Raw genomic sequence first — 22961 nt, forward strand, 5'->3', positions numbered from 1 at the left:
ATTTTTGTTAAAAGGTCAAATGTCAAAATGTCAAAATGTCACAAAGGTCAAGGTCACATTGTAGATAATTTCAATATAAAAGTCAAATGTCAATAAAACACTTCAAAGGCCAAGGTCACATTGTAGATATTATCATTATAAGGGTCAAAGGTCAATAAAAACACAACAAAGGTCAAGGTCATTTTGTTGATAGTACCAATACATTATAATACCACACATTCAAACTAGGACAAGTATGATCTATGATGTATTTCCTTAGTTAAATCACTGGAAATCTTTCTCCACTCTCTTTATCCAGTTGCTTTCTTTCGTGGCAATGTCTTCCTGCCATGCTGGCTGTACAGATCACCAGGGAAACCCCAGTGTAACGATTTTTATACAGGTCAGTCCAGACCATCTTTATCAAAAGTCAATTGTGTCCACGTGATAAGGCCTGACACGCAACACTAGGTAATTTGGTGAAATTGTCTCCTCTCATGCTAAATGTTGTGTCAGGAAAAAATGTCAGACAAATATGTGTATTACCATTAAGTGAGGCTGTGGAACCATAAAAATGGCTAGTGGACCCCCGGAGACCAACAGTACAGACCTGCGACCTATCGGCATGCAGTCGTAAATACTTCCACAAATTTAATATGACGTGTGTTTTCAGTCCCTGTATTCCACTAAAACCTAACACAAGAAACATTCTCTACTTATTATTGAGCAATTCTGTTTATTCCGGTTTGGTCGCTACGGTAACAGATCCCATTCACAGCCGTAAACGTGTTCCATTGAATTTAAGAAAAATCTGTATTGCATGTGCTTGGTAAAGAAAGATGGTCATTATTTTGTAAAAGAGATCCAATTCAAAGACAAAGTCTTTCATTAATTTCTCTGTGTTAGTGATTGTCCCTTGTCATGATACATAAAACAGCCTCCTAAATTTCCTTTACTCACAAAGAAAAAAATTAACAGTTTTTAGACCTCAACTATACATGTAGGATTTGACTACATTTGAAATCTGATGTAGTTTGTACAAATGTTGTAAAAACTCACCAAGTTCAGGTTGGCAGGCACAATTAAACTATGCAAGTTCCATGTCAGGGATACATTGATATTCCAAGCATATAATTTAAGCCAGAAAGACAAGAGAAGCATCCTGTCAACATCTGCTCACACCAGGATAACATGACAAAGGCTGCAATTGTCATGGTTACAGTGACAGGAAGACACAAATACCACTGATGATAGCGGTATCAGAAAAGCTGGTAGTTTCCTTCTACTAGGAATAAACTCACAAACCAAAGCTTCCAGGTTAGCTTCTCTGTCAAAGGGAATTTCCCTCTAGCCTGAAGCTAAACAAGAAACCCAAGGGCCTTCTAATGCTAAAAAAAATGCCAAATTCCAAGACTTTTCCAGGCGAGTTCAAAAATTCAAAGTGATTTGTACTTCTGATAATGTTAGTATTCTACATTGTTCGGAAGATTCATCACCACAGGGGGAACACTCATGTGAATTTTCAGATAACAGCACTAAGAAACTTCAACTCTCAAAATCCAAGATGGCTGCCTTTCAGCCATCTTGGTTTCTGATCAGTTTCAAAATAAGATAATGCATAACAAGGTTCCCTAGTGAATGCAAATTTCAGAAAGATCAATGAGGTGCTTCATGAGAAAACGTGCTAAAAAATGTTTTTAATGTAGAAAACAGGCAACATGTGAGCTAAAATGTATAATTCAAACAGTTCGCCCTCTGATGGGTAAAACCCCTGATTCTTATAACACACTTGTAGGGACTATGAGTTGGGAATCTGTACCTTTAAAATAAGTCCCTGTGACAGAATTTATAGGTACTCTTCACTGACTGAATGGTTGACTTCAGGAAATAAATGGTGTCTTTATAGTTGACAACAATATCAGCACTTACCCTGAAGGACATTTCCAAGTTCTCTCCACCCCAAATGTCCATTCCGGGGTCGTAGGTGCCGATCTTTGTGAAGTATTCCCGGCTGATGGAGAACAGTCCTCCAGCCATTGTAGGGGATCTGTTAACAGAGAAACATAGACAGTTGTCACACAATGTTGTGTATATCTGTGTAGGGGACTACTGAGAAACAGGAGATCTAGCTCCGATTCAGTTAGGAAAGTTATTGTACCCACTGATAGTAGAATAATAGATTTCATTTTCAAAATACTGAAATGAAATGGAGGTTCAAGATCCAATCTAAAACTGGAGACTTGACAGAGTACATTTTTGTATGCCATTAACATGTCTAAATTGATGTCCCCATCAACACAGGATAAAACAACCCAGGTCAACTGAGTAAGGGTGACAGCCGAGTCAACTGAGTAAGGGTGACAGCCGAGTCACGAGTTATCTATGTAAATCTATTGTCTGATTAATGTTTATTGAGCAGTAATGAAGATATAGTTGATAGGGTATCTTCATGTCTATCACTGAAAAGTGAAAAAGTATGGGTCCCTCTGCACCTTAATTTCCATCCAGGTCGACAATATAATAACTAGTTTATAAATGTTTTAAATAGGTAAAGTTTATTATATCAATGCTTATCAAACCATCATAATCAATCTCATAATTAACTGAAAAATATTTAGTGGCCATTAACCCACAGGTCTATTTACCAAAACCATATTTACTAGACATCACAAGACTGGTTCATTTACCAAAAAAAAAAAAAAAAAAATTTATAAGGCATCAACCCACAGGTCTATTTACCAAAACCATATTTACTAGACATCACAAGACTGGTTCATTTACCAAAAAAAAAAAAAAAACATTTATAAGGCATCAACCCACAGGTCTATTTACCAAACGCATTTCATTAGCCATCACATTACACTGGCCTATTTACCCAAAAACATTCACAAGCCTCACACAACTATTTGCTCATGCACTGACCAATTGACCAGTCCATTTATCCGTCTCGAGTGTGTGCTGGAGTACACTATTAGTACGCAGACGATGCACCACGACCTGATCAAGTCCTGTTCAGATTAGATCAGCTGATCGGAATTTAATTAAGGTGTTGATGGTCACAAGTAATATGCTGGTATGGCTGGTGGGTCGATGGCGGCGGGCTGATGGCGATGCAGACAGACTGATGCTGGGTAGTGTATCAGAGAGGACAGGCCTTCCACACATAATCCTTTGAACTAATAATGTTTTTCTTCTAAGAGAATTAACAAGATTTGTCAGAAGACTACCTAGCTCCCTGAGTGGGTTGAAATTTGATATTTCTTTTTTAATATAGGTCATGGTTAAGGTCAGTAGGTCCACAAATGCAGTACAAGTGAAATGGTCACAAGGAGCAAAGATGTTAAATATGGAAGCCCTATCTCATATGGTTAACATACTGTGGGCAAGACTAAAGTTTTTCAAAAGTGGGTCAAAGGTCATGGTCAAGATTAGCAGGTCTGCAAATGTACTACCAATGGAAAGGTCTTGTCACAAGGGAAACACTTGTCAAATATGAAAGCCCTATCTTGTACAGTTAACATACTGTGGGCAAGACTAAAGTTTTTCAAAAGTAGGTCAAAGGTCATGGTCAAGGTCAGCAGGTCCACAAAAGTACAAATGGAAAGGTCTTGTCACAAGGAACACTCCTGTCAAATACCTAAGCTGTATCCTCATTAGTATTGACACAACACTGTTCTATAAAAACTTGAACCTTAAGCTGTCTATGCCGCTGAGACCAGGGTAAACGAATAGCTCTACTGGACTTTGTCCTGGCGAGCTAAAAATAGCATTTCATATCAATGACCATCAGAAGGCTCAAAAGATTTAGAATCCATAATGGACAGATTTTGAAAAAGAACAAAAGAAAACATGTGTAGAAGTCTCCGAGGTATTAAATCATTGTTCTAAAGACTCACAAGTGGACATCGTGCTTATATATCAATAATAGATAGAGTATAGACCAAATAAAATGTATCATTCAGCCTCCCTCTAGGATCATCAATGATGATAGGAGTCAGCATTTTTGGAAATCCGGGAAGGGAAGCCAGGAAAATCTAAATTGGACTAAACCCATGTTATAATATTGTAGGGGAAGTGCAATAATCTCGGATGTTTGTTTTTGTTTTGTTTTTTGTAGTATAATTGTCTCAGCCTTTTTGTCAGACAGTGAAGATTATCAGATTATTGGTGAATTAAAGATGATCAAAGATGGATTTTAATTTCTGCCAGCACTTTGATTTTTTCACTAACACTAATATTCACTTCACTTTAGATCATTAATTCATCTGGAATCTCTGATATCTTTTAAAAAATTAGGATTAAGCTGAAGAGACAATTATGTACTTCTACTATTTAATATTCTAAAAACATTTTAATTAAGGGATCTTCAACCATCTGCCCCACAGCATTGTTAGCTTAACTCTGCATGTGAAAGTGTTGTATTAAGTCTTAAATACTTGTATCAATAATTGTTTTTGACAGATTGAGAACTGGAAGGAAAAACAAGAAACATCTCTAACTTTAACTGATGCGTTTTCCAATTGGAATTAGAAATATTTCCAACAAGTGTTCTCCTGGCTTCCAACACTTCATCAATGAATGGCCTCTTGGGAGGCAAGAGATTCCACAACACGTTATAGCCAACAACTCAATTGCATAATGAACACTGGCATAATTCCTTCCGACTTTAACAAATACTACAGTAAATTGTAAAAAGAAACCCTGAATTTCTGTCGATGTGTACTCGCTCAATTTAACATGGAATTCAATGCCCCGTAGTAAAATGCAGCGATAACCACGCTGAACGAAGCTGTAACTCCGTAAGAACACGAGTGACGCTGCCCGTAACAAGCTCTCCACAAGAGTACAAGTTATCAGAAGCTGTGATTTGTCATATTGATTCCATTTTTATCATTGGAAATCTCTGTTAATGACATAAGTTGAAAATTTACTGGTACTAATAGTCCAATCACCTCTGTGCCAAACATCAATCTTGTAATCTGACGGGTTCAAATCTAACACTCCCTCGGCAAGATATCTAAAATTGTGGCTATTACAGCCGTTCTCCTGTGACTGTTATTACAATATGTACTGACAGATGGACACCTCGTGAAATTCAATATGATTATAAAATTTGAATCTGTCATTTTATCATGAAAATATGGTCAATTGAGAAAAAAATATCTGTATTACGAGAACAAGCTACATCAAATCAACAGGAAACCTAAAAAGAGGATGACAGTGTCTCAGAATGAAATTAATTAAAGATTCACAGAGAGATCATGCCCTTCCACTCCACTCGTTCTCTAATGGCATAACAATGAGAAAATGCAGAGTTAGGAGTATTATATTGAGTTTGAATATGTATGATACAATTTGTAATAGTGAACTTGTAACCCATAACTAGCAGTCAGATAGCCTTGCACTGCCTGGGTAGTAAGTCACTAAACAGGTACTAGTTTTCATTACTATCCTTTTCAACTAACATTTTATATCAGTAAAACCCAAAAGCATCGGATGGAACAGCATTTTTGTTTGATGATGAGAAACACATGTTCAAGTTTGTTTTGAATACCTGAAATATAAGCAAAAGAGTCCAATGAATATTGGCCACCACATTGGTGACAAAGATGTTTACCTTGTATCTTAACTATAGTGGTTATGACATCCACCAACCTCTCACGCACAAACCCCACCCCTCCACCACTCCACCAATCCACCAACCTCTCACGCACAAACCCCACCCCTCCACCACTCCACCAATCCCCCAACCTCTCACGCACAAACCCCACCCCTCCACCAATCCCCCAACCTACATCTTCTCCACCCCTCACAACCATTCCCAAGCCCTACCAACTAAACCTTCCCCTCCTGAATTCCAACCATCCTGTCCCTTCACACACACATCTGTCACCCACAACCTTCCCCAGCCCAAAGCCCCTCCCCATCATCTTGTCCCTTCACACACACATCTGTCACCCACAACCCTTCCCCAGCCCCAAACCCCTCCCCACCATCCTGTCACTTCACACACACAGCTGTTTCTCCCCACCCACAACCCTTCCCCAGCCCAAAGCCCCTCCCCACCATCTTGTCACTTCACACACACAGCTGTTTCTCCCAACCCACAACCCTTCCCCAGCCCCAAACCCCTCCCCACCATCCTGTCACTTCACACACACAGCTGTTTCTCCCCACCCACAACCCTTCCCCAGCCCCAAACCCCTCCCCACCATCCTGTCCCTTCACACACACAGCTGTTTCTCCCCACCCACAACCCTTCCCCAGCCCCAAACCCCTCCCCACCATCATGTCCCTTCTAACACACAGCTGTTTCTCCCCACCCACAACCCTTCCCCAGCCCCAAACCCTCCCCACCATCATGTCCCTTCACACACACAGCTGTTTCTCCCCACCCACCACCCTTCCCCAGCCCCAAACCCCTCCCCACTATCATGTCCATTCTAACACACAGCTGTTTCTCCCCACCCACAACCCTTCCCCAGCCCCAAACCCCTCCCCACCATCCTGTCACTTCACACACACAGCTGTTTCTCCCCACCCACAACCCTTCCCCAGCCCCAAACCCCTCCCCACTATCATGTCCCTTCTAACACACAGCTGTTTCTCCCCACCCACAACCCTTCCCCAGCCCCAAACTCCTCCCCAGCATCATGTCCCTTCTAACACACAGCTGTTTCTCCCCACCCACAACCCTTCCCCAGCCCCAAACCCCTCCCCACCATCATGTCCCTTCTAACACACAACTGTTTTCCCCACCCACAACCCTTCCCCAGCCCCAAACCCCTCCATACCATCCTGTCCTCACTAACAGCTGTTTCTCAACAACCCTTCCCACGCCCCAAACCCTCCCCATCATCTTTCCTGTACCTAAGTCACTAAACTGACCTATCCCCACCCTAAGGCACCATCTCCAGACCTGTCAATCATGGTGGTATCCATTCCTGTAGACATGTGAAGCTACAGACAAAAAACCCTCTAATTTCCGACAATTTCCTGGACGGAATTTGAATCGTAAATCAATTATCCATGTTAGTGGTTCTGCCATGGAAGCCTATATATGGCTTACAGGTTGATCTCGCCCCGGTAAATCTTTGGACACACAGTGCTCCAATCTATTGAGCTGGTTAATTAATAAATCATACAGCGAGCTTCGGCACAGGAAGTCCCTTTCAACAGCCCTGTCTTTGTGATATCCATAGAACAGAGCTTGTCTCAGAGAATCAGAATGAAAGACAAAGATTTCTAAGGAAATTATATATGGTACAGCCATTATCACAATGGTGTGCTGACATACACCTAATATGTACGCAGGGACGACCAACCAAACGCCAGCTCTTTTTTACAACTTCTCTATCAGCCAAACAAATAGTGGTCTTCTATGCTCTGGATATAACACAAAAATGAAACCAACATCTTGGTGAATATTTCACTGATTTTGTATTTAGAAGTAAATAAGAAGTCAGAATTTGATTCTTATCCCATGCAAGGGAAAAGTATGGTCTTTATTGTAGTTTCAGATGTAGACTTAGATTAATGTTGCCCCCTGTTCTTGTATTCCAGAGCTTAAAAAATAAACATCAGTTACTTTCAATTACATTGCAGGTCTAGACATAATCCAAAATCATATCAAAGTTACCTCCCCTTGCACTTCAGGTCTAAACATAATCATACCAAAGTTACCTCCCTTTGTATTTATTGCTACACATAATCATACCGAAGTTACCTTGTAGATTGTAGATCTAGATATAATTATACCAAAGTTACCTCCCCTTACATTGTAGATCTAGATATACTTATACCAAAGTTACCTCCCCTTACATTGTAGATCTAGAGATAATTATACCAAAGTTACCTCTTCTTACATTGTAGATCTAGATATAATTATACCAAAGTTACCTCCCCTTACATTGTAGATCTAGATATACTTATACCAAAGTTACCTCCCCTTACATTGTAGATCTAGAGATAATTATAACAAAGTTACCTCCCCTTACATTGTAGATCTAGAGATAATTATACCAAAGTTATCTCCCCTTACATTGTAGATCTAGATATAATTATACCAAAGTTACCTCCCCTTACATTGTAGATCTAGAGATAATCATACCAAAGTTATCTCCCCTTACATTGTAGATCTAGAGATAATTATACCAAAGTTACCTCCCCTTGCATTGCTGATCTAGACATAATTATACCAAAGTTACCTCCCCTACAGACCTGTAGACATACTATAACATCCCTTCCATTGTGGATCTATAATTAGTGTGTAATGTTCTGAAATAATGGTGGCTGCTTGTGAACATAATAATATAATATATTATAATAAGATTTAGCTTTAATTAATTCTTACACAATTAAATTACACGGTACCAGAAAAAGAATGATTAGCTTGAAATCTAAAAACCTAGAAAATAGAGAAAAATAGGAGAATTGGAGTAGTATTTTCCGACAGGTGTTCACATTAGGCCAGAGCCAACTTTTGATGATTTCCCATATTGATACAGAACAACCCTGCCAACACATTTTAACTAAGATTTCCCCTTGATTGGAGAATTCCTAACTGTGTATGTAGGTACAATAAGATCTACATGTAGTTTTTGTAGGAGTTATAAGATTCTGACCTGGTCTTAGGAGTCTGTAGATTAATGTACCAGTTGAATAAAGACAATCTGATGTATAGAATCGTAGTCATCCAAGTAAAAAACTTGAAACATTGTGATAAAGCAGAATCAACATGGAGTTTGGTATTGTCATTTCTTTTTCTGTAAGTGTCAAGAGTTGTTCTGATCATTAATGATTAGAAATAGAGATAAGACCATTTTGTTTCGAGGCTATACTAAGACTTCCTGTGGGAGCCACATGTACCCTATATAGTTGTAGATAAGGAAGCCACTAACACAGCTATTTTAGGGCTCCCCGTAGAGACCATTGGTGAGCAGGTGTGAGGCAGAACGATCCATTACCGATCGCAGATATCCAAGTCAAGTTATTGATTTAAAAGTAAAATAACTTAACACTACCAGACAGGTCTCCGGCACATCACTGCGGAAACAAAACAAGAAACTTTGGCCTGCAGAAATCAATTTTACTATTAAAACAGCGGAAGAAGAGGTGACAGAGCTATGCCTGTTGTTTGACGGTTAACATCCATGTACAACTATTTATACTGCAGTGTAGAACAGCTGATGGCTTACCTGGACTTGTTCATACGCTCTCATATAGCTGTGAAATTTCATGAATTTTTAATTTTTTTTTTTTTTAGGTAAATTGAAGATAGGGGTGAAAAGAAAAACTGTAATTAAATCCATAGTTCTTGCCGATTCAGTATCTCTCAACATAAGGGTGATCTAGCTTTTGGCACTGTTCCCATCCCCCAAAGATTAAAACAGTGACGTGCGACTGGTGATTACATAATAACGAAATGTAAAGCCATATATCCTCAGCGAATCCTAAAATAACAATTTTTCATAGTTTCCGTGACAACCAATTTTTGTTTTATTATCAATTTTCCACTGGCTATTTCTTATCCAAACAAGGGTGGGTTTGAGTTGATTCAATCCTGATAGACCTTAATGCCAGTATGCGTTTGGTGTGTGGCTTGACAAACCAAACTGACATTATGTGAAGATCTCAAATAAATTGACAGCCTCATGTTAGAACTTACAGCCGAAAGTTAAATTCAAGACATGCTCCTTGGTTGATACGTCACAGCCAAGGCCATGTCATGACACACAAATCGCACCCTTAGGTGGGTCACATGACCTTTAGAGAGTTCCAACTCAAACTCCCTTTTCATCAGGTATCGGTAACTTTTGGTACGATGGATACTACATGAAAAGACTTTAGCGAATATTACATCTCAACTCAAAAACATTTCACTTATTGAATTTATTTGAGATAACAAGCTCAAAATATGAGAAAAAAATGTATTCAAAATGGCTAGATTGATGATAATGGTAGCAATAATGTTACTGTCCACAAACTGTGACAGCATGTAGCTCCCATTATTGGACCCACTAATTACATGTCTACAAGACTGCAGTGCCACCTAAGTTCTAGACTGGCGAGAAGCAAGCTGCTGTTATAAATGTTCCAGCTACATGTAGCCTTGTGAGAATTAGACTACCGTTTTTGGTTCTATCATGCATGGTGAGAACAAGATTGCCAATGCCTGGTAGAGGAGAATTTAATTGTAGCCTGTTTTGGGTGAAGGGAAGAATGAATAAAAAAAGAACCCTTCAATTTTACGCTAGAACTATAAAGACCGATTTTCCCTGATCACATTCAAAATGCTGCAATCTTTTATTCGTAATTTGAAAAATTTAACTCCATTACGATTCGTCGAGCTGTCAAGTGATTCCTACTTCTGTAGGTTGTTAATTTTGTATTTCAATTTCTTTCCTGGAAATGACATAATTTTACGAATTCTAGAGAACTGTCTTAATTTTCTACTTCATTTTCCCTCCTCCATGTGATGTAATTTCAAATAATCAACACGTTTTTAACATGATAATCATTCTCTTCTCAAAGTCAAATTGGTAAGGAAGTTTTTCAGTTTTTCTCCGTGCTAATCAACTCGCACTAATTTCGCTAACAATGCCTCAACTAAAACATGCTTTGTACCCATCTTGAATATAATTGCTCAGAGCGGAGATGGGTGCATTCTGCAAGAATTGGTGGGAAGGATTTGTGAGAGGCAAATTTTACTATACAGCTAATTGATACACTAGTGTTCCCTCTTCACCAATTTATCTTATTAAAATTTTGTCTGTTCAGCTTGATTTAATGTTGTGGAGATAAAAAATATATTTCTAACCTCTTTTGATATAATGAGATTGTGTCGCATTTCTAACTTTTCAGAAACACACGCATAAAGGATCTTGCATGAGTTTAAATGGAAAACAAATAGTACGTTTTTCACTTCTATACAACTTTGTGACAACATTTGTTTGTATTGTCATAGTTAATAGTGTTGATTTTAGTTTCATTTCGTTTACACAACAAAACTGCCCAGCTAAGTGTGAGGATTTTGTCATTATTCCATCTGAAATACCAGTTTTTCTTAAAAGTTTGTAACCTTTACATGAAAATAAAAATTGTCAAATTTCTAATTCATTTTGATCACATAGAACTTTTCTATGTGTACTGATCCAATCTAATAATTCTGCTTAATCTGATTCTCTACCAGGGGATTAATACTTTAGTGATCGCTACCTGTACATGTCTGTGACGGTTTAATGTGACGATTTTCTCCGTGAACACAATTCTATCGTAGATTTAATAAAAATATCATCGACAGATTGTCACCTAAAACTTCATCTTCGTATAATTTCATGTATCAACTGGATTATATTGAATATTTTTAAGCCAGGAATATTTTGACAACAAAACTATTCCATGTTGTTACATAGCGACGTACCTGACTGGCATATAGTCCTTGTATTGTCGACGCTGACGTTCGTATTCTGGGATGGCGTGCCAGTTAAACTGAAGGTTCCAATCAAATCCCCCGATGCTTGTGCTTTTGGCACTGCCATATTGGTATTTGAATGAGTCATCTTCGATGACATCGATGACAGGACAGACGACTATAGAATTATTGGTTGCAATTCTGTCTAACAAGGGTTCCAACCATCCTGCAGAGTAGAAGAAATGGTCAGTTAAAAGTGGACACTTGTTAGCTGCTATGTCCAAATAATTATGTAAAAACTATATATAGAACTACAATATAGGTCTATCATGTTGGCTGCATTTATAATCCAATGAACAGCCAAGAACATTTCTAAAAGGTGTCTCCTTGTAGTAGCTGGTGACAACACAAGGAAACCATAACATTTATTATTAAGATTATTTCCTTATACAGGAAATATTCAAAGTTTAAAGATTTAAAAAAAATCTTTAATATCAATTAAAGATGACAAATCATTTAATATTAGTCACATGTTGCTTTGTCTCTGGGCCAAAGAAATAATACAAATTAAAACAATTGATTTTTAAGAATTAAAGCAGAGCCTTGTTAAACGAGCCAAACAATTAAAGAAGATTGTATCACCTTCAGTACATTCGCAGTGGGAGTCCAGGTACGTCAGAACATCTCCAGTAGATGCTGAGTATCCTAGCAACCGGGCCCGTATTAATCCTTCTCGCTTTTTAGTTCTGACAATTTTCACTTTGCCTAATTTCGCCATGTAAGTTTCTAAAGGCTCTTTCAGGTGATCTGTAAAATGGGAAAATCAAATCATTAAATCTTATCCTCAAGACTATAAAACGAAAGCAGGTTTAACAAAAGTAAGTGGATACACATGTAGACCCGTCTGAGTGGATTGTTTCTGTTAGTAACACTTCCTCTATACCATTACAGCTTCTTTGTGTTAATATCGAGGATTAGTACCGAATGATTCTAGCTGAGTGGTTTTCTCATAAAAATTAACACCAGGTATATATACTGAAGGTAAAAACATTTTAGGCTGGATCTCAAAATCTGATTTTGGTGTTTTGAGACATTGTTTCTCAGAAAGCTCTAATTTTGGTGTTTTGTGACATTGTTCTTCAGAAAGCTCTAATTTTGGTGATTTGTGACATTGTTCTTCAAAAAACTCTAATTTTGGTGTTTTGTGATATTGTTTCTCAGAAAGCTCTAATTTTGGTGATTTGTGACATTGTTTCTCAGAAAGCTCTAATTATGGTATTTTATGACATTGTTCCCCAGAAAGCTCTAATTTTGGTGTTTTGTGACATTGTTCTTCAAAAAGCTCTAATTTTGATGTTCTGGTGCAATTAATATAACGAATGCACAAATTCTGATGATTTGTCTTTTCATCTACACAACATTCTGTGTGTCCTGTTTATGGCTATTCTATCATCTGATTTTACACAATGTTCTGTGTGTCCTGTTTATGGCTATTCTATCATTTGATTTTACACAACGATCTGTATGTCCTTTTTATGGCTATTCTATCAACTGATTTTACTCTATGTTCTGTATGTTCATGTTGTAGCTATTTTATTGTCTGACTTTACACAATATGCTGTTAAACTACTATAATTCTACATTTATATCACATCAAATCCTGTTATGAAATAAAATTGGCCTACAAGGCAAATTGATTTTCTTTACCAAGGTGAGTTCTAGCTATGACAAAGAGTTCTGAATGAAAAAACAATTCCTTGACGGAACATAATATTTGTAATGGAACAAATAAAAGAGATTTATTCATTCTTTTATGATGATTAGAACAGGCATGGAAGAAACTTAAAGGAAAAAAAACTTTTATAAGATTTTATAAGGCATACAACTTTAGAGTACCACAAAAAGTCGACAGTGAGAAAGATTCTTCATTTACATAAATGAAATTAATCCTTAGTGAACACTTAAACAAAAGCTTTTCAAATTTAAAAGTTTTTAACCACAGAACATAACACAGACAGTTGTATTCTGAAAAATGTAGCAATGTGTTCTGAAATTACAAGTAATGAGTTGCTCAAAGTAGGGATCAACATTCAGGCGCAATGGCGACACAGATGTTTCCATGGTTACAGTGTGTTTTTCTCTCATCAGAACATGTTACATGCTATCTGTTAACATTTGTGAACATCAGAACTATTCCTCTCAAAAAAATGTCGATTGAAGTTTTGGATTTATGACTTAAATGTGATTATTACTGAACACAATGCATGTAAATCAGATTTCACTAAACTGTCTTGAGAGTAATGTCTAAAGATATCAGTTCTAGATCTTGGCAGTAGAAATTCTGGTTCTCAATCCATCAGAACACTATAAATTTTCGATAAAGAACAGATTGAACGATCGGTTATATCTATCTGCTTTCCTCATGGCTTCATTCTTAAGGGAAGCTTAATTTGTAGATACAGCTAGTGGACTAGTTATCAATTTGTGAAATTCTCTGTAGAGTAGACTTATTGAATTATGGAAGAACCATTTTCAATATAATTCCTCATACACCAATACCTGGGGCTACCAAGATTTTTTAATATGAATGTAATACATTAATTCCTGAACAAAGCTTTCGTTCCTGCATCAATACAACATAGGCCAGATAATCAGTGTCACTAGAGAGTTTAGCAGGAATACAGCTTCTTTGATCTTCGTTCTGAGAACAAGCCTCTCGCTGACACAGAGAAAGTGAAACACACAGATTACAGGACAGGACTCCAAAAGTAGCAAGGTTATTGTTGTGATTGAGATATTCAAAGCGAAGGCTTACAATATCCATCAAAGCTCATCTACAGGGGGTTTCCTATCAGCGATATACTCTCATTAAAGTTTATAGGAAATACAATCTCTGCTGCATGATATATTGGTGTGTTATATTAAACAATGTACAACGAAAACCATTCGAGACTATATACATGCTGGTAGTATCATCGAATCTTGATGTGATATCGCTATATGCCGTCCCATGACTCCTGCCGGCCAAATCTTAATATGTGATTCGAAATGTTTCATGAGGAAAATTTGATTTCTCTTTTTGTGAAAACGGAATTAACTTCAATGCTCTGGGAGAGAATAGGGCAATTTCTGAAGAAAGATTGATCTACGACTTTAACAGATAACTACTCATTGAATTATCATAGAAGCAGTGTCTTTAGTGATTTTAGAAGCCATAAGGTCACATGTCATTTGTATTAATCTCAAGTATGTGTATATATATCCCTATATTTTAAATAAGGTGGAAATAAATGATTTTGAGGAAATATAGTGTTATTGATAAAAAAAAATTATTTCTGAGTAAAAACATTAAATTCTGCAGCAGCCGTACTCCAGTTCGCTGTCGATGATATGGGAGCATTGCGATTCAGATAAGACATGGAAGGCCATATGATTCTTTCTCTCATGTGACATAATCTGCACAACAGCATATGGTTGTCTCCCTTGGGAGGCGAATGTAAACTGTTTAAGATGGCGCTGCTTCATCTTATCTCCTCCGGTAAATGAAATTCGGCCCAAGCTCCATCCATCATGGACTGACAATGCAGTCTACAATTCTCCAGAATTGATGGCCGGCATTAACCTTATGGCCGGCAGATCTTGTCAAACCCATACATAAACTGTATCACACAGAATCTGACCAAAACCAGAAACCTCATCTGCCTTTTTTTATGGAAATCATCTTTCATATTTGATTTTCATCACATTATTCTTTCCGACTTACAGACACTTGGAATTTGTCACACTTACTTTGTGCATTTATTCTTTCTTTCCTGTCTATAAACCTTTCATTCAATATACATAACCTCGAAGCAAACTTTTGATATACATTGTATATAACCTCGAACTGAACTGTTCTTTTTACATTCTGGATGCACAATAAAAAACAAAATCTAGACACTACAGCACTTGATCATATCCATGATATATCAGAATCACTCCGCCTTCTTCAGATCAAACTGCCTCCCTTTTCAGACACTAGAGGATAAGGCACAGAGAATCTATGAAGATACGTCCCATATTACATTCTGTGTTAGGACATTTTTTATACTTTACACATAGCCTTTTAATGAACATTTACTTTCTTCAGGTTGGCGAGTAGACTTTTGTATATATATCACAACCAGCATTGGATTTTTTATGTGTGGCATTTTGAGTACACTCAGTTACCTAATACAATACATGCACCCTACTGGCCCCATCTAAAAATAGTAACAGTGACCTTGACCTTGACTCTAAAACCCTGAATTTCGAACTTGATCTGTAGCTTATCATACTGAAGTTACATACCAACTTTCATGAACATACAAAGGTATGCTCATGAAAGTTGGTATGGCTGAGAAAAATGTGTAAAACTGAGTGGACAGACTGACAGACGGCTGGAAGGATGGACAGACGGATGAGTAGGAAACCTATAGTTCCCCCCTCCCCCTTGAAGCTTATGGACACTGAGGTGTGATGTGCAAGAGATTGTTATCAAACTGACAGGTCTTATGAAATGTAGTGTACAGGGTTGAAATGGATTTGGCTTCTGTTAGTGGAAGTCAATTTAGTAGTGCCATGTTGAAATCCTGGTTGTTTCATTGTTTTGCATTTTGGATAATAATTTTTACTTAAAAACACCAACCACATTTTCTCATTGAACTCTGTGTATAGGTATAATACTTGCCCATGTCAGAGTAATCGTCTACGAGGACAACTTCCCGGAGTAAATGTGGTGGGGATCTGTCTATAATACTGTGTACAGTTCGGAGCAGCACTGTCCAAGCCTCATTGTGAAAACACACCACCACACTGGTATCGGGTAGTTTTTCCTGGTACTGAAGAGATTGGCATCTGGAAAGACAATTTTAAATTGCACTTTATACTCCGACTATCTTTATATTACGAGTCTATGGAAATCTATGTATTTTTATATGAGTTTTTGATAAATCAATTTGACATGGTACAAAGGCATTTGTAGCTATTGTTTTATGGAATTAGATGGCATCCTCAATTTTAGCATGGAAGACATGGCAACAGTTATCTTCAATAAGTAGTAATTTGGCAAATACATACAGGGGATTTTTGTTCTTAAGATATTCCTGGCAGCTTTATTGAAGTTTTCCTGAAAATTGCAACTATTGGTATGCATGAAGTTTGATCAAAATTGATTTAGGGTTGAAAAGATTTTCTCTAAATAAAATGGTGACCTCTTCAGCCTGAAACACAAACTGTGTGAAGGTGTCATGATATCTTAAAATCTCCTTGAAAATCTCTTGTAGGAAATTATTCAATTGTGAAATTTTTTTTCTTAAAACCTATATATAATGTTAATGTCTTTGTTTACTATATATTCATACCTTAAATTTGTATTTGTGAGATAAAATTAGTGCATTATCTTTAAAATGATATCAATTGTCAGGCAAAACAAAAATTTTGTTCTATGATAAGATATGCCCAATATGTCTTCAAATCTCCAGAAATCTAAACACTTCCTCAAGTTCATATAATAGCTTATTATGATTGGTTGAAATAAATATAAAACTACGTGATTATATCCCCTGGCAATAATCCTCATATTTTGTGTGGAGTTATCTCCCTTTCAGTTGTTAACAAATGGCGAATGAAAAGAAACATTTTCGTGCAGTGGAACAAACAGAAAAGATAAAAAGTCTTCAACGCAAGAATGCCCAGAATACAAAAATATTAAAAAATATACCTTAACTAAACTTTGTTGTGTTGCAGTTAATTAGTTTCACATCTGCGTTTATTCCTTGTTGTTTCAGTGAATTCCTGCACAATACATTTCTTTAGGAGAATAACACTGACAACTTTTTTTTTTATGCAAAATATTTGAAAATAAATTCCAATTACGTCCATCCCAAACTACCAATGTGGTCACAAAGCTCCAAACAACAGCAGATAAATCGCAAATCCACCAAATTGTTTCCATGACGACTAGCATTCAGCTTCTCCCAGACCACCCACCATGACGTAGGGCATGTCCAATAGCTGTGTTGGTTTGATGAGAAATACGAGGCTATGCTGAGCTATACCGTAGGACTAAACTGCCCCTCGAGTGTTACCATCCAGTAATTAATATTTCATCCACAAAACCCATCCCTAACACTGCTGGTTAACACTTTTCTAAGATTATCAGGAAAAATATCTGATCTGAGAAATGAATGGGAAAAAAGAAGAATATATTTCAGAAGTTGGGTTTATTTTAGTGATCATAGTCATAGAACAGTGACTGGTAGTCTAATGAATTACTTCAAAAATCAGCTGTTCCTTAAAATTCCTACAATTACAAGGGGCACTAAGGGTTTCCAAATTAACAAAAGAAAATCTTACTCTAGAACTCGGCTTAAAACCTTACTCTACAACTTAACTTATAACCTTACTCTACAACTCGACTTATAACCTTACTCTACAACTTGGCTTAAAACCTTACTCTATGTAAAGTCGTCTTTGAACCTTAATTACTCTACAACTTGGCTTAAAACCTTACTACAGTGGAACTTCGTTAACTCGAACTCGGATAACTCGAATACCCCGCTTAACTCGAAGTACCTCGCCGGTCCCGGCCGAATTCTCTCTTTATCTTAGTAAAATAAACTCGGATAATTCGAATTCGGATAACTCGAAAAACTCGGATAATACGAAGTAAAAATTTGGTCCCAACAATAAAAATCCTACTTGAAATGTTCGAATAACTCGAAGTATAAGTTTCGTCGATCGGTGGCAAACGCCGACATTTTTTAAGAGCTAAATTCCGTTTGTAATACTGAACATATCGGCACTACTAACCTACATGCTATTATAAGTGTTTCATAAATTCATAAAAGAAATTGTCGGTTGAATCTTATAACAACAAGTCTTGGTGATAAAAAGTACTGCTTTACTTACATCAGGTAATTTCCCAAGGCGGTCGCCGATATCAGTACACACGATAATCAACAACTCATCTACCCGTTCGCTCAAGCGGAACTAATCTCTGACACACCGGTAGATCTACCCGGCTGATGTTTTTACAGGTGTAGAAATGACACAGTCACCGGCGCCTATTAAATCTTTAAACTGCTGAAACAATAGCGTTATTACTGCCGAGGTGTTCAGAGTACAACTGTAACGGTCAGTGCTGTCTATTAAATCGGGTAAAACGCCAACTCAGTTACAGTAACATTTTATACGCACATGCGCAGCCCAACTTCCGGTGCTAATACACATGGAAATGGCGTGGTTATCAATAAAAAGTAAGTAGGCCGATCAAACAGTATTTTATATATGTCCAATAAAAGGTAATGGTTCTGTTATGTTTTGTATGCAATCTGTGTTAAACTTAAACGGTTATTTGTTTTGACATTAATAACTTGTTATTTTGTCGAATTCCGTTTTATCGTTTACCTTTTGCAAACATGACTTGCACATCAGATCGTTACTGAAGTGACTAAGTGAAAGAAACTTTATCGTGACTGTATATCGGCAAAACTACACCAAATTACAAGTGACATAACGAAACATTACATATATATTTACATGTATTGACCAGTCTTCACACTAAACTGATGAGCGACAGAGCGAAGTTATAATGATTATATAATGTTGACAAATATTGACCAAACTTTTCACCAAAAACGATAACTCGCTTAATTCGAACACTCGGATAACTCGAAGTTTTTTCGTGGTCCCTTCGACTTCGAGTTAACGAAGTTCCACTGTATTAGTAAAGTTGGCTTAAAACTTTACTCTACAACTCGGCTTATAACCTTACTCTACAACTCATCTTTGAACCTAACTCTACAACTCGGCTTATAACCTTACTCTACAACTCATCTTTGAACCTAACTCTACAACTCAGCTCAAAATCTTACTCTAAAACTCAGCTCAAAGCCTTACTCTAAAACTCAGCTTATAACTTTACTCTAGAACTCGGCTTAAAACCTTACTCTACAACTTGACTTACAACCTTACTCTACAACTTGACTTATAACCTTACTCTACAACTCAGCTTAAAACCTTACTCTGCCATTCAGCTTAATTAACCTTACACTTCAACTCAGCTTAAAACTTCACTCTACAACTCAGCTTAAACCTTACTGTACAGCTCAGCTTAAAACCTTACTCTACGGCTCAGCTTAAAACCTTACTGTACAGCTCAGCTTAAAACCTTACTCTACGGCTCAGCTTAAAACCTTACTGTACAGCTCAGCTTAAAACCTCACTCTACAACTCAGCTTAAAACCTCACTCTACAACTCAGCTTAAACCTTACACTTCAACTCAGCTTAAAACCTTACTCTACAACTCAGCTTAAACCTTACTGTACAGCTCAGCTTAAAACCTTACTCTATGGCTCAGCTTATAACCTTACTCTACAACTCAGCTTAAAACCTCACTCTACAACTCAGCTTAAACCTTACACTTCAACTCAGCTTAAAACCTTACTCTACAACTCAGCTTAAACCTTACTGTACAGCTCAGCTTAAAACCTTACTCTACGGCTCAGCTTAAAACCTTACTGTACAGCTCAGCTTAAAACCTTACTCTACAACTCAGCTTAAACCTTACTGTACAGCTCAGCTTAAAACCTTACTCTACGGCTCAGCTTAAAACCTTACTCTACGGCTCAGCTTAAAACCTTACTCTACGGCTCAGCTTAAAACCTTACTCTACGGCTCAGCTTAAACCTTACTGTACAACTCAGCTTAAACCTTACTGTACAACTCAGCTTAAACCTTACTGTACAACTCAGCTTAAACCTTACTGTACAACTCAGCTTAAACCTTACTGTACAACTCAGCTTAAACCTTACTGTACAACTCAGCTTAAACCTTACTGTACAACTCAGCTTAAACCTTACTGTACAACTCAGCTTAAACCTTACTCTACAGCTCAGCTTAAAACCTTACTCTACGGCTCAGCTTAAACCTTACTCTACGGCTCAGCTTAAAACCTTACTCTACGGCTCAGCTTAAAACCTTACTCTAGGGCTCAGCTTAAAACCTTACTCTACGGCTCAGCTTAAAACCTTACTCTACGGCTCAGCTTAAAACCTCACTCTACAACTCAGCTTAAATCTTACACTTCAACTCAGCTTAAAACCTCACTCTACAACTCAGCTTAAACCTTACTGTACAGCTCAGTTTAAACCTTACTCTACGGCTCAGTTTAAAACCTTACTCTACGGCTCAGCTTAAAACCTTACTCTACAGCTCAGTTTAAAACCTTACTCTACAACTAGACTTAAAACCTTACTCTACGGCTCGGCTTGAAAACAATTTTGTTTGGTTAGCCAACAGACTACTGTCATACCTATTTGAACCTTGTCCCTCTTAATGGCCATCTTGCTTTCTTTTTCATTCATGGTCGTTACCTCCACAGGTAACACAATCTAGCATGATGTCATCTGATTTCACTTTCAATTATACATTTAGTGTAACCAACAGGGAGAGTCTTATCTTATGAAATTACAATGGTTTCAAAATGATCCTTTTGGTAATTTCTTGAGAATCATTAATTGATACCAAATTTGAAATGTAAAAAAAAATTTTTAAAGAAAAGGTGTCTTCCGGTATGTGGCCTCTTTGAAAGTCAGATCAAGTTCCAAATGCAGAATTCCTATCCATAAGGCAAAATAATTTCAGTTTCAAAATCTGTTTCTCCATTTATTCTTGAAAAATGGTAGTATAATACTTCAAATGTCAAAATTACTAAAAATGGTCAGCGACAGCCATTTTATGTGCACAGATAGGATAGGATTCTAAGCCATGTCCTAAAGTTTAACAAAGAACCTATTTATTGGACAATCATACGGTCAGACCAAAGACAATAAACAATTTGTTAAGCCCACCATCTCTGATGATGATGGTCTAAAAAGCTAACCAATATTACAGAGATCTGGCTAAATCAGAGGATTCAGAATTGACCCCTGGGACTAGATTGTTGTGGGGAAAACAATATGCATTGTTGATCATCTGGGCCAATGAACAGTTCTAACGATCATAACCGGATAGACAGATTAAAGATGTCACGTACAGAATCCAAAGCCGCCTTGGCCCAGATATCCGTGGAGATCCCTTTTTTTTGCCTGTAAGGAAATCTTCGTTGCTGGATGTGATTATAGGTTGTATTTCTCTAGTTTAATTCCCTAATCCTCCATTAAATCTCCCCGAAGACTCAATTTGTTTTTTATTGATCTGTGTAGACTGCTGAATTTTGGACGAGTAAACGTGTTATCACAAACAATGACAGGGCCGTTAGTCTAGTACGACTCCACGATATCCCCGTCGCATAAAAAACTCAACAAAGACGTACCGGTGAAGAGACAGAGTGATAATTAGTGCTTACAGCTTTAGAATAATTAAGGGCCAAACTTACTCGGTGTCCCGTACATCTGGCAGACTACGATGAAGAGAGATCATGTCACTAGCATACATATTGAAGGCGTTGTTTTGCCAACCATCATCGTATTTTTTTCGCTCTTCTGGTGATAGTTTATCCTTATCTATAACCACTGCCTTTCCATTTTCCCCTGTAACAGAAGAATCAAACAACGATTTATAGAAATGCAAAACAGTTATTCAATATCTCAACGACCTTGAGCTATACAAATAAACCTGCCATGATAATATTAATAAAAAAAATTGACCTTCAAAAAATCTTGCTGCAAAAATAAAAACTTAATCTATGTTTCTCATGGGTAACATCTGAACAATGTATTTAAATGTCAGTGTGTTGGATGGTTTCTTCGTCGGTAATGAAAATTAACCTAAAAATAGCACAGCAATCACAATGCTGTAAGGCGAAACAAAGTCAGGGAAACGCAAGCAGACGTATGTACCACCCAAATATAGATGTGTAAGTTTTTTTGTAAGTTAAGACTGACCAGACAGAATCACACCAGGACTTGTCATAGATACAGTGACAGAGTGTGGCTGAGTCAGACAGCATTGGTCAGCGGGCTGCTAATTGGTTAAGATTGATAACACCGTTTGGATTGATCTAATTGCGTGTTGGTTCTCGTAATTATGTTTATTGATAAATGTTTCGATACTTAGTGTGGAACTTGTCAGACAAAGGTGGTATCTGTCTCTGGGCCTTCCTTGCAATAACTTATTAAATCTTCCAGACACATTCAGGGTAGGTAACTATTGATTCTTTATTATAATCTATAGGCTTGGTATTTTCTCCAGTAGTAATGAGGAACATTTTGACAGATATAGGCATTAAAGACTTGCATTTGAAAGATGTGTTAATAGAATCATTTATGTGCATACTGGTAATTTCTTTGGGCGAGATGGCACATGTTGAAATTACCAAGTCAAAGAAAACATCAAAATCCTTTAGACATTTAAAGTACCTTAGAGCTAAGTATTTAATGCTTCACTTTCTTCTGGACTAATTGGATTTTAAAAATCATGAATATTATAATTTTTTCATGAAATTTTGGGTGAAGTTCTCCTTCCGAAATAGGAATTAGTGTTGGCAAGTAGTATTCATTCAAAGATATCAAATAGAGGATAAAGATGAAACATTTCTGGTTAAAA

At 37.2% G+C, this 22961-nt stretch overlaps 1 protein-coding gene across 3 annotated transcripts in view; it reads right to left on the bottom strand.

Moving 5' to 3' along the window:
• LOC117343528 (polypeptide N-acetylgalactosaminyltransferase 5-like) overlaps window positions 1-22961 on the bottom strand; it is a 190618-nt gene that overhangs the window by 6659 nt on the left and 160998 nt on the right. For all 3 annotated transcript variants that reach the window (XM_033905909.1, XM_033905911.1, XM_033905910.1), the window contains 5 exons: window positions 21793-21946; window positions 16101-16267; window positions 12035-12199; window positions 11402-11618; window positions 1909-2026 (listed from right to left, as the gene is read on the bottom strand). In XM_033905909.1, coding sequence (XP_033761800.1) covers window positions 1909-2026; window positions 11402-11618; window positions 12035-12199; window positions 16101-16267; window positions 21793-21946 — 821 coding nt within the window. The remainder of the gene's footprint in view (window positions 1-1908; window positions 2027-11401; window positions 11619-12034; window positions 12200-16100; window positions 16268-21792; window positions 21947-22961) is intronic.

Source organism: Pecten maximus, chromosome 15, assembly GCF_902652985.1.
Source record: "Pecten maximus chromosome 15, xPecMax1.1, whole genome shotgun sequence".
Lineage (NCBI taxonomy): Eukaryota > Metazoa > Mollusca > Bivalvia > Pectinida > Pectinidae > Pecten > Pecten maximus.